Source organism: Pristiophorus japonicus, chromosome 15, assembly GCF_044704955.1.
Source record: "Pristiophorus japonicus isolate sPriJap1 chromosome 15, sPriJap1.hap1, whole genome shotgun sequence".
In the NCBI taxonomy this organism is placed as follows: Eukaryota; Metazoa; Chordata; class Chondrichthyes; family Pristiophoridae; genus Pristiophorus; species Pristiophorus japonicus.
This window is the reverse complement of record NC_091991.1, coordinates 105110237-105123572: the sequence shown is the minus strand read 5'-3', so window position 1 is coordinate 105123572 and position 13336 is coordinate 105110237. Positions and strand designations below refer to the sequence as shown.

At 46.0% G+C, this 13336-nt stretch overlaps 1 protein-coding gene across 3 annotated transcripts in view; it reads right to left on the bottom strand.

Moving 5' to 3' along the window:
- Nucleotides 1-9900, bottom strand: part of prkar1b (protein kinase, cAMP-dependent, regulatory, type I, beta) — a 314879-nt gene extending 304979 nt beyond the window's left edge. For 2 of the 3 annotated variants that reach the window (XM_070900752.1, XM_070900754.1), the window contains exons 1-2: nucleotides 9808-9900; nucleotides 9340-9517 (exon numbers count right to left, since the gene is read on the bottom strand). In XM_070900752.1, coding sequence (XP_070756853.1) covers nucleotides 9340-9507 — 168 coding nt within the window. In that variant the 5' untranslated portion in view covers nucleotides 9508-9517; nucleotides 9808-9900. The other variant, XM_070900753.1, reaches the window with a different exon arrangement.
- Between the last annotated feature and the right edge of the window lie 3436 nt (nucleotides 9901-13336).

The window sequence follows — 13336 nt, the reverse complement described above, 5'->3', positions numbered from 1 at the left end:
GGGGGGGAAGAGAAGATGATGGGGGGGAAGAGAAGATGATGGGGGGGAAGAGAAGATGATGGGGGGGAAGAGAAGATGATGGGGGGGAGGAGAAGATGATGGGGGGGAAGAGAAGATGATGGGGGGGAAGAGAAGATGATGGGGGGGAAGAGAAGATGATGGGGGGGAAGAGAAGATGATGGGGGGGAAGAGAAGATGATGGGGGGGAAGAGAAGATGATGGGGGGGAAGAGAAGATGATGGGGGGGAAGAGAAGATGATGGGGGGGAAGAGAAGATGATGGGGGGGAAGAGAAGATGATGGGGGGGAAGAGAAGATGATGGGGGGGGAAGAGAAGATGATGGGGGGGAAGAGAAGATGATGGGGGGAAGAGAAGGGGGAGAGAAGATGATGGGGGGAGAGAAGATGATGGGGGGAAGAGAAGATGATGGGGGGGGGAAGAGAAGATGATGGGGGGGGAGAGAAGATGATGGGGGGGGGGGGAGAGAAGATGATGGGGGGGGGGAGAGAAGATGAATGGGGGGGGGAGAGAAGATGATGGGGGGGGGGAGAGAAGATGATGGGGGGGGGGGAGAGAAGATGATGGGGGGGGGGAGAGAAGATGATGGGGGGGGGAGAGAAGATGATGGGGGGGGGAGAGAAGATGATGGGGGGGGGAGAGAAGATGATGGGGGGGGGGAGAGAAGATGATGGGGGGGAGAGAAGATGATGGGGGGGGAGAGAGGGGGGGGGAGAGAAGATGAGAGAAGATGATGGGGGGGGGAGAGAAGATGATGGGGGGGGGGGAGAGAAGATGATGGGGGGGGGGGGAGAGAAGATGATGGGGGGGGGGAGAGATGATGATGGGGGGGGGGAGAGAAGATGATGGGGGGGGGGGGAGAGAAGATGATGGGGGGAGGGGGGAGAGAGGGGGAGAGAAAAGATGATGGGGGGGGGGGGGGAAGAGAAGATGATGGGTCGGGGGGGGGGGGAAGAGAGAAGATGATGGGGGGGGGAGAGAAGATGATGGGGGGGGGAAGAGAAGATGATGGGGGGGGAAGAGGAGATGATGGGGGGATGGGGGGGAAGAGGAGATGATGGGGGGATGGGGGGGAAGAGGAGATGATGGGGGGATGGGGGGGAAGAGGAGATGATGGGGGGATGGGGGGATGGGGGGGAAGAGGAGATGATGGGGGGGGAAGATGATGGGGGGATGGGGGAGAGAAGATGATGATGGGGGCTGGGGGAGAGAGATGATGATGTGGCGGGGGGGGGAATTAGATGATGTGGGGGGGGGGGGGGGAAGAGAAGATGATGGGGGGAGAAGATGATGGAGGGGCGGGGGAGAGAAGATGATGGGGGGGGGAGGGGGGGAGGGAGAGAAGGGGATTGGGGGGGAGGGGGGGATGGGTGGTAGAGAAGATGATTGGGGGGGTGAAGAAACATAGAAAATAGGTGCGGGAGTAGGCCATTCGGCCCTTCGAGCCTGCACCACCATTCATAAGATCCTGGCTGATCATTCACCTCAGTACCCCTTTCCTGCTTTCTCTCCATACCCCTTGATCCCTTTAGCCGTAAGGGCCATATCTAACTCGCTCTTGAATATATCCAATGAACTGGCATCAACAACTCTCTGCGGCAGGGAATTCCACAAGTTAACAACTCTCTGAGTGAAGAAGTTTCTCCTCATCTCAGTCCTAAATGGCCTACCCCTTATTCTAAGACCTAGTCCCCTGGTTCTGGACTTCCCCAACATCGGGAACATTCTTCCCGCATCTAACCTGTCCAATCCCGTCCCGTCAGAATCTTAAACGTTTCTATGAGATCCCCTCTCATCCTTCTAAACTCCAGTGTATAAAGGCCCAGTTGATCCAGTCTCTCCTCATATGTCAGTTCAGCCAACCCTGGAATCAGTGTGGTGAACCTTCGCTGCACTCCCTCACTCCCCAGCCTAATCTCACGTTCCAACTCTTGGTCTGTAGCCTTGTATGTTAAGGCACTTCAATTACATAAGAAATAGGAGTAGGCCATCTGGCCCCGCGAGCCTGCTCCGCCATTCATAGGCAGTCCCTCGAAGTTCAGTAAGATCATGGCTGATCTGATCTTGGCCTCAACTCCACTTCTCTGCCCACTCCACATAACCCTTGACTCTCTCATATCTCAAACAACCGTCTATCTCTACCTTAAATATATTCAATGACCCAGCCTCCAAAGCTCTCGGGTATAGAATTCCAAAGATACACGACCCTCAGAGAAGAAATTCCTCCTCATTTCCGTTTTAAATGGGCGACCCCTTATTCTGAGACTAGTTCTAAATTCACCCACAACAGGAAACATCCTCTCTGCATCTACCCTGTCAAGCTCCCTCAGAATCTTATATGCATCAATAAGATCACCTCTCAGTCTTCTAAACTCCACTGAGTGTAGACTAAACCTGCTCAACCTTTCAGATGGCAACCCCTTCATCTTGGGAATCAACCTTGTGAACCTTCTCTGAACTGCCTCCAATGCAAGTATATCCCTCCTTGAATAAGACCAAAACAATACGCAGTTCTCCAGGTGTAGTCTCACCAATACCCTGTACGGTTGTACACCTGTGACAGAGACTGTAATTCCCATATTGGACTGTACAGTCACCCAAGAGCTCACTTTTAGAGCGGAAGCAAGTCTTCCTTGATTTCGAGGGACTGCCTATGATGATGATGTACAGTTGTAGCAGGACTTCTCTGCTTTTATACTTCTTTGCAATAAAGGCCAACATTCCATTTGCTTTCCTAATTACTTGTTGTACCTGGATGCTAACTTTGAGTTGCATGTACAAGGACCCCCCTCTGCACTGGAACATTTTTTATATCACTCCCCATTTAAATAATAATTTGCTTTTTTATTTTTCCTACCCAAGTGGATAACTTCACATTTTCCCACATTATATTCCATCTGCCAAATTTTTGCCCACTCATTTAGCCTATCTATATCACTTTGCAGATTCTTTGTATCCTCCTCACAACTCGCTTTCCCACCTATCTTTGTATCATCAGCAAATTTGGCTACATTACACTCGGTCCCTTCATCCAAGTCATTAATTGTAAATAGTTGAGGCCCCAGCACAGATCCCTGTGGCACCCCACTAGTTACAGTTTGCCAACTGAAAATGACCCATTTATCCAGGCTCTCTGTTTTCTGTTAGTCCATCTTTAGTCCCATTAGTTTGCCTAGTACTTTTTCTCTAGTGATAATGATTGTTTTAAATTCCTCCCCACCCCCCCCCATAATTATCAATTTTTGAGATGCCTTTAGTGTCTTCTACAGTGAAGACCAATACAAAATATTTGTTCAAAGTCTCTGTCATTTCCCTGTCTCCCATTATTAATTCCTCAGTCTCATCCTTTAAGGGACCAACGTTTACTTTAGCTACTCTCTTCCTTTTTAAGATACCTGTAGAAGCTCTTGCTGTCTGTTTTTATATGCATTCAAGTGCATATCCAAGTACTTTTTACATGTGACGAGGGTTTCCGCCCCTACCACCCTTTCAGGCAGCAAGTTCCAGACCACTAACACCCCGAGTGAAATAAGTTCTCAACTTCCCTGTAACCTTTTGACCAATTATTTTAAATCTATGCCCCCCGGTTATTGACCTCTCTGGTAAGGGAAATAGGTTCTTCCTATCCATGCCCCTCAATTAAATCTGCCCTCCGCCTCCTCTGCTCCAAAAAAAACCCCAGCCTATCATGTCTTTCCTTATCACGAAAATTCTCCAGTCCTTGTAAATCTCCTCTCTAATGCAATCACATTTTTCCTGTAATGTGGTGACCAGAACTGTATTCAGTACTCCAGCTGTGGCCTAACTAGTGTTTTATACAGTTCAAGCATAACCTCCCTGCTCTTGTATTCTATGCCTCAGCTAACATATGCCTTCTTAATCACCTTATCTATGTGTCCTGCTACCTTCAGGGATCTGTGGCTATGCACTCCACACTTCTCAGTATCCCACCATATATTGTGTATTCATTTGCCATGTTAGCCCTCCCCAAACGCATTACCTCACACGTCTCTGGATTGCATTCCATTTGCCACTTTTTTGACCACCTGACCACTCCATTGAAATCTTCCTGCAGTCTACAGCTTTCTTCCTCAACCACACGGCCTATTATTTCATCATCTGGAAACTTCTTAAGCAACCCCCTACAGTGAAGACTAAATCATTGATGCAAGGGACCTAGTACTGAGCCCTGCAGAACCCCACTGGAAACAGCCTCTGATGATCAAATTTGCCACTTTTCCTTGGATCCCATGGGCTTAACTTTGCTGACCAGTCTGCCTTGTAAAAAGCCTTGCTAAAATCCATGTAGGCTACATTAAATGAGTTATCCTCATCAACCCTCCTCAAAAAATTCAATCAAGTTAGTCAGACACGCCATTCCTTTAACAAATCCGTGCTGACTGTCCTTGATTAATCTGTGCCTTTCTAAATGACGAATAATACTGTCCCTCAGTATTTTTTCCAAAAACTTGCCCACCATCGACGTGAGGTTGATTGGCCTGTAATTAATCGGTCTATCCCTTTCTCACTTTTTAAACAATGTTACAACATTAGCAGTCCTTCAGTCGTCCAGCACCATGCCTGTAACCAGAGAGGATTGGAAAATTATGGTCAGAGCCTTCACTATTTCCTCCCTTGCTTTTCTTAACAGCCTGAGTTACATTTCATCCGGGCCTGGCGATTTATCTTCTTTCAAAATGCTAAACCCCCTAATATTTTCTCTCTTACTATCTTTATCTCATCTAACATTTCACACTCCTATTCAACTACAATGTCTGCATTGTCCCTCTCTTTTATGAAGACAGACTCAAAGTATCCATTAAGAACCATACCCGCGTCTTCTGCCTCAACACACAGGTTATCTTTTTGGTCTTGAATAAGCCTTACTCTTTTAGTTATCCTCCTAATTTTTTAGCATTTATTAAAAAACTTTGTATTTTCCTTGGTTTTACTTGCCAATATTTTTTCATGCCCTCTTTGCTTTCCTAATTTCCTTTTTTAATTTTACTTCTGCACTTTCTATATTCCTCTATGCTTTATGCAGTATTTAGCTCTTGGTATCCGACACAAGCTTTCCTTTTTGCCTTATCTTTGGGAGTCTCACCCTTTTACTTCTCGGCGCACAAATGTGCATGCACCGAAAGCTGGCTCTTGTCAACTGTCAAAAAGTCTTTTGACAGTTCCAACGCAACCCCGGGCGAAGGGCCTTCGCAGGCAGAGATTTTGGCTATTTGCCCCAACTCTTGCCCAGCGAATGTCCTTCAAACTCAAACTTGGCAAAAACAAGTGTAAAGCCTGCTTTTACCGGCGTAAGAGCTTTAAAATATAGAAAAATTATTTTTACATATTAAAACATATTGAATTTTTCAAGGAGGCAACCAGGAGGGCCGAGGGTAGTGCATACGATGTAGTATATATGGACTTTAGCAAAACTTTTGATAAGGTACCACGTGGTAGACTGGTCACGAAGGTTAAAGCCCATGGGATCCAGGGCAAAGTGGCAAGTTGGATCCAAAATTGGCTTAAAGGTAGGAAATAAAGGGTAATGGTTGATGGATGTTTTTGTGACTGGAAGGATGTTTCCAGTGGGGTTCCACAAGACTCAATACTGGGTCCCTTGCTTTTTGTGATACATATCAATGATTTAGATTTGAAGATAGGGAGTATGATCAAGAAGTTTGCAGACGACATTAAAATGCACTGTGTGGTTGATAATGTAGAGGAAAATCATGGACTGCAGGAGGATATCAATCTACTGGTCATTTGGGCAGAGTAGTGACAAATGGAATTTAATTCAGAGAAGTGTGAGGTAATGCACTTTGGGAAGGCTAATAAGGAAAGGGTATACATATTTAACAGTGTAGGTGAACAAAGGGACCTTGGAGTGCTTGTCCACAGATCCCTGAAAGTAGCAGGGATCTGTGGACAAGATAGTTAATAAGATGGTTAAGATAGTTAATAAGGCATACGGAATGCTTGCCTTTATTGGCCGAGGCATAGAATATAAGAGCAGAGAGGTTATGCTTAAATTGTATAATACTCTGGTTAGGCCACAACTGGAGTATTGCGTTCAGTTCTGGTCGCCGTATTATAGGAAGGATGTGATTGCACTAGAGAGGGTGCAGAGGAGATTTATTAGGATGCTACCTGGAATGGAGAATCTTAGTTATGAGGACAGATTGGATAGGCTGGGTTTGTTCTCATTGGAACAGAGGAGGTTGAGAGGAGACCTCATTGAGGTATAGAAAATATTGAGGGGCCTCGACATAGTGGATAATAAGGGTCTATTTCCATTGGTGGAGGGGTCTATTACAAGGGCGCATAGTTTTAAGGTGGTTGGTGGAAGGTTTAGAGGGGACTTGAGGGGGACTTCTTTATGCAGAAGGTTGTGGGGATATGGAACTCGTTGCCTGGAAGAGTGGTGGATGCAGAAACCCTCACCACTTTTAAGAGATGGTTGGATGGGCATTTAAGTGCAGTAACCTGCAGGGTTACAGACCTAGAGCTGGTAATTGGGATTAGACTGGATGACCTTTTGTTGGATGGAACAAATATAATGGTAAGTACTGCAGGGAATAGAATACGGCCAGGGTGATCTCCTGGATGGGTCGGAGAGGAATTTTCCCAGATTTTTCCCCCCCAATTGGCCTGGGTTTTCATCTGGTTTTTTGCCTCTCCCAGGAGATCGCATGGCTCCGGTTGGGGTGGAGTGTAGATTGTTGCAGTGCAAGGGGTGTCGCAGTTGTGTGGGGCGGACTGGTTGGGCCGGATGCTCTTTATCTTTCTGCCATTGTTCATAGGTTTATAGCTAACTTTCAGGGCTGCTGACCTAGGGCCGTGTGGCCAAAATGGCCTCCTTCTGCTCTGTAAATTTCGATTTTTCTATATTAAAGAAATTCAAAAAATAAAACTTTTTGTCTAAAATATTTAATTAGATTCAATTTAAATTAATTTTAAATGTGAAGTGTTTTTCTTATTTATTTAAAATGTGTGTGTTTGTGTTTTTGGGGGTATCCCCATTCACAGAAACGATGATATCCGTACAAATGAAACTGACCATTACTGTGAATGGAAATATGCCATTTTCATTGGTTTGTCCGGCCCACGTGATTTCAGGCTGCACATATGTTCCTGGAATACGTGGGCCTCGGCGCTGGACTGCGAACGGAGGCCTCAGACCGCAAGTCTACATTCCTCCGGGACCACCAGGTACTTTCGTTTATAAAAAAAAATTGGTCGAAGGCATCCGGCTGCAATTTCTGGGCCAATATAAAATAACTGCAAATTATCATTGTAACCAATGTTCCCTTTAAGCACTCCAGGGATCCCACACAGTCTGTGAGCTGGCTTTTAAATTGGAAAAAAACGCACATAGACAGACTTCTGAATGGGCTGGGCAGACTTTTGATTGGGCCGCACGGCCCAAAAAGAAAATTACAGGGAATATTGATTGTCACCACGTAAAGATTACTCTTTCCATTCTCCAATGCCCGGAGAAAACAAAAGATCACTATTGCTGTGGATGTTTACATTAAAAGGGTTATTCAAAGTTCCCTGGACACCTAAAATACATGTTAATTTGGACAGTATCTAAAACTATGATTAGAGTTTTATTTTGGTGCACTGGGATTAGCTTAATGTTCAAAGGGATCACAATGACCTGGAAGACTTTAAAGCAGAGTAAAAAAATACAAAGAATTAGAACGAATTAATCAAATCACCATGTAACATACATAATGCATTGCATAATATGGTCATCAAAATCATAAAAAGATAGGAAAATGTGGTTGCTCAGGTTAAGCAGCTCATAACGACAGCTAGAGATACCTGTCAATCAAACTCATCAGCTTCAATTGGAAGTGTTTTGCATTTCTGAATCAGATGTCTACCTGGAACTGGCAGAATCTAACTCATTACATTTTAATTGTAACCTCCTGCCAGTCAGTCAGAACGGTGATTCAAATAACAGTGAAATCCAGTGATCAGCACTTCCTCCATTTCATTAAAACTAGAAATAACCCTACTTTGGCACATTGAATCTTTACTGGAAGATTTTTTTTTTATTCGATCTGTGGGAATGCATCACTGTGAATGGCAGAGTACACCTGGAATGATTACAAAGATAAAATATAATCTAGCGATTGAGGTGACTTTGTAAATATTAACAGTACAATGAAGCTTTTTACAGCTATCCGAAATGAAAAAATGAGCACAACCTTAAAATTAAATCTATATACTTTTTTGCCAATGACATTCATTGTGCCTTTTTAAGGTACTCCAATTGATGCATCCATTTTGAACAATATAAGATTGTGATGTTTTCAGTGCAAGTTTATTGAGCGATTGAAACAACATTATGATATCAAAGTAATAAGCACAACTATGTCCAAAGAGCATTTAAAAAAAACACAAGTCTGAATCTCAAATAGTTAACGTCAGCAGAAAATGCCTTAAATGTCACATGGCATGCCTTAAAACACTTTCACGTGCTTGTTATCTGTATGGGGGGAGGAGGGAGGAGGGAGGGGGAGGAGGGAGGAGGGCGTCTGATTATAGAATGAAGCCCAAGGCTGGAAACAAGCAAACAGATGAAAAGAGGCTTGATCCGTCACATGATGTAGACTGAAATGGTGTGAATTTTTTAAGTAATAATTCATTTGATTCCAGAAAATGGAGCATCTGCCTTGTATGTATTAATAAAACAAGGGATTACTGAGGTGCAGTAACCATGGCTCGATGCAGAATCTTCCACCCAATTAGGTGAATCACATTTTTACGCTTTTGAACATTTAGCTTAGTGTTCCACAGTTTACACCTGCTGACTTAATACCAAGTGCACATTATTTTATAAGCTAGTTCCTGGCGGTTGTGCACAGATGTCAATGGGTTTTCTGAACCTGAAAAGTCAATGTGTGGGTTGACGTCAAGACCACCAAAAGGTACCATAAGAACATAAGAATTAGGAACAGGAGTAGGCCATCTAGCCCCTCGAGCCTGCTCCGCCATTCAATAAGATCATGGCTGATCTGGCCATGGACTCAGCTCCACTTACCCGCCCTCTCCCCGTAACCCTTAATTCCCTTATTGCTTAAAAATCTATCTATCTGTGACTTGAAAACATTCAATGAGCCAGCCTCAACTGCTACCATGTCCACACTGACATCACTCATGCCAACAAGAAACTGCTTTAATTTAACAGTCATATCTCATACATTGGAAAAATAACCAAGAAGCATTACAAATAGCCCCCACCCACTTCCACCAAAAACATTTTTTTTTAAGTCTCCACTAAATTTCATGAAAGTACTTTTCTGTTTTTACCTTTTCCAGTTTGTCGAAATGCTCCTTCAGGAACTTCATTGGGCGGTCAGGCTTTGCGATGCAGAGGCTGACGATGCATTCCTTCAGGATTTGCTGGATGTTGTGCTTCTGGACGTAAACTTCGCATCCCTTCAAGCTCTCATCTTCCTCCAGATTCGAAGACGCCATTTTTTAGCAGCTTTTATGTATATAAAAAAGAGAATGGGATTATTGTATGTTTCTCCCCTAGAATCTCTCTGTCTCTCTCTCTGACACACAGCGGCAGCAGCAGGCCCTAGTGATGATACATGCGAAGTGAGAGATGAGGGGGACAATGTGAGGTGGTGTGCCAGCCCAGGGTGAGGGTGATACCCGCTGCTGTGGGCAATGGGGGCGCAGCGCACGCCGGCCAACCGGCTAGCCTTTAAACAACAACAACAAACGGACAACAATGCGATGGCGGGAAGCCGGCCGGTGGGCGCGCGGTACCTGGCGGCTCGCGGCTCGCGCCTCTCCTCCTGTCCCCGCCCAGCGCTCACGGTGATGCTGCACTGTCCGCGAGCCCGAGCTGCACCTGCGCACACTCTGTGCGCGTGTGTGTATGGTGTGCGTGCGCGCAGCCACGTGCCCACGCACGCACACTGTTGCCGCTGCCGCTGCCCAACATCAATCAATCGAACCCGGGAGGTTCGTGTGGCGCTCTCCTGCAAACGCTCTTTCTTCGCTCGCACCACTTTGCAACACTCACTACTTAGAGATTTATTGTCACGAATGAAGGGGGAAAAAAATGCATAAAATGCTGCGAATCTGAAATAAAACAAAACATATCTCTGGAAAGCACAGCGGGTCAGGAAGGGCAGTTGATGTTTCAGGTGTCTTGACTTGTGTTGGTGCATTTCACTCTTGGGGAGGGTGTCGGTGAATGCACAGCACGAGGTTTCAACGGCTTTGCAGTGTATGCCATTGCTTTTGCTCATAAAGCTCACTCCTAACATTATCTATCAAATCAAGAGCTCCGATTCTCGTCCAAAAGCAAAATACTGCAGATGCTGCAAATCTGAAATAGAAACGGAAAATATTGGAAATACTCAGCAAGTCAGACAGCTTCTGTGGAGAGAGAAACAGAGTTAACGTTTAACCCTCAAAGCCTCCCTGATAAAGTGCAACATCCCCACTGACACCTGGGAGTCCCTGGCTAAAGACCGTCCTAAGTGGAGGAAGTGCATCCGGGAGGGCGCTGAGCACCTCGAGTCTCATCGCCGAGAGCATGCAGAAACCAAGCACAGGCAGCGGAAGGTGCGTGCAGCAAACCAGTCCCACCCACCCGTTCCTTCAACCACTGTCTGTCCCACCTGTGACAGGGACTGTGGTTCTTATATTGGACTGTTCAGCCACCTAAGGACTCATTTTAAGAGTGGAAGCAAGTCTTCCTCGATTCCGAGGGACTGCCTATGATATGAATGCTCCAGGTGTATCGACTTGTGTTGGTGCATTTCAATCTTGGGGTGGCGGTAGATGAATGCACAACACCAGATTTCAATGGCTTTGCAGTGACAAGGTCCCACACAAGAGATTGGTGTGCTAAATCAAAAAACATGGTATTGGGGGTAATGTACTGACATGGATAGAGAATTGGTTGGCAGAGAGAAAGCAGAGAATCGGGATAAAGGGGTCCTTTTCAGAATGGCAGGCAGTGACTAGTGGAGTGCCGCAGGGTTCAGTGCTGGGACCCCAGCTCTTTACAATATACATTAATGATTTAGATGAAGGAACTGAATGTAATATCTCCAAGTTTGCAGATGACACTAAGCTGGGTGGCGGTGTGAGCTGTGAGGAGGACGCTAAAAGGCTACAGGTTGACTTGGACAGGTTAGGTGAATGGGCAAATGCATGGCAGATACAGTATAATGTGGATAAATGTGAGGTTATCCACTTTGGGGCAAAAACACAAAGGCAGAATATTGTGTTCCTTACACAGATGAGGCTGCACACAGGGAAGTTAAAGTAACAGTGACCTCAATCTTTAATAAGACACTCCAGAGTGACGAACAGGCCTTAGCGGCCGGCTTATATACAGTGCTCCCAAGGGATGCTGGGACCCATTGGGACTTCAGGGGATGAGCTCCCTGGTGGTGGAACATGGGAGTGCATGCTTTACAGATACACAACATCACTCCCCACCAAAGTCAAAGTGAAAACTATTTACAAGGTGAGGGGTTCGGGAGTCTTTCGTTCCCTGGTGGATCGCCTCGGTACAGGTGTGTTGGCTGTGCCCTCGCTGGGCTGGCGTGTTGTTGGCCCTGCAGGGCTGCAAGGTGAGCCTGGCCTTGCTGGGCTGTTGGACGTGATGGGTTCGATTTCCTGGTCTGGCGTGGTGTCGTTGAACCTTTGGGTGTGTGTTGTGGGCTCGAAAAAGGTGGTGTCTGCTGTGGGTTGTTCAGGGCAGTCTGTAAACCGCAGCCTCGTTTGGTCCAGGTGCTTTCTGCAAATTTGTCCATTGTCTAGTTTGACTACAAACACCCTACTCCCTTCTTTAGCTATCACCATGCCCGCGATCCACTTGGGACCATGTCCATAGTTTAGCACATACACAGGTTCATTCAGATCAATTTCCCGTGACACAATGGCGCGACAACCGTTTACATTTTGTTGCTGCCGCCTGCTTTCTATCTGATCATGCATATTGGGGTGAACCAGTGAAAGTCTGGTTTTAAGTGTCCTTTTCAGGAGTAGCTCAGCCGGGGGCACCCTGTGAGCGAGTGGGATCTCGTGCGGTAGCTGAGCAGTACTCAGGACAGGCGGGTTTGGAGTGAGCCTTCTGTGACTCGCTTAAGGCGCTGTTTGATGGTTTGTACTGCCCGCTCTGCCTGCCCATTGGAGGCTGGTTTAAACGGGGCCGAGGTGACATGTTTGATCCCATTGCGGGTCATGAATTCTTTAAATTCGGCACTGGTGAAACATGGCCCGTTGCCACTGACCAATATGTCAGGCAGGCCGTGGGTGGCAAACATGGCCCTCAGGCTTTCAATGGTGGCAGTGGCGGTGCTTTCCAACATTATTTCACCTTCAATCTGTTGTGTATCTGTAAGGGACATCGAGATGGGAATAGTGCAATCAAGCAGACGCAGCATGGATTCATGAAGGGGAAATCATGTTTAACTAATTTACTGGAATTCTTTGAGGATATAACGAGCATGGTGGATAGAGGTGTACCGATGGATGTGGTGTATTTAGATTTTCAAAAGGCATTCGATAAGGTGCCACACAAAAGGTTACTGCAGAAGATAAAGGTACGTGGAGTCAGAGGAAATGTATTAGCATGGATAGAGAATTGGCTGGCGAACAGAAAGCAGAGAGTCGGGATAAATGGGTCCTTTTCGGGTTGGAAATCGGTGGTTAGTGGTGTGCCACAGGGATCGGTGCTGGGACCACAACTGTTTACAATATACATAGATAACCTGGACGAGGGGACAGAGTGTAGTGTAACAAAATTTGCAGATGACACAAAGATTAGTGGGAAAGCGGGTTGTGTGGCGGAAACAGAGAGGCTGCAAAGAGATTTAGATAGGTTAAGCGAATGGGCTAAGGTTTGGCAGATGGAATACAATGGCGGAAAGTGTGAGGTCATCCACCTTGGGAAAAAAAACAGTAAAAGGGAATATTATTTGAATGGGGAAAAATTACAACATGCTGCAGTGCAGAGGGACCTGGTGGTCCTTGTGCATGAATCCCAAAAAGTTAGTTTGCAGGTGCAGCAGGTTATCAGGAAGGCGAATGGAATGTTGGCCTTCATTGCGAGAGGGATGGAGTACAAAATCAGGGAGGTCCTTCTGCAACTGTATAGGGTATTGGTGAGGCCACATCTGGAGTACTGCGTGCAGTTTTGGTCACCTTACTTAAGGAAGGATATACTAGCTTTGGAGGGGGTACAGAGATGATTCATTAGGCTGATTCCGGAGATAAGGGGGTTACATTATGATGATAGATTGAGTAGACTGGGTCTTGACTTTTTGGAGTT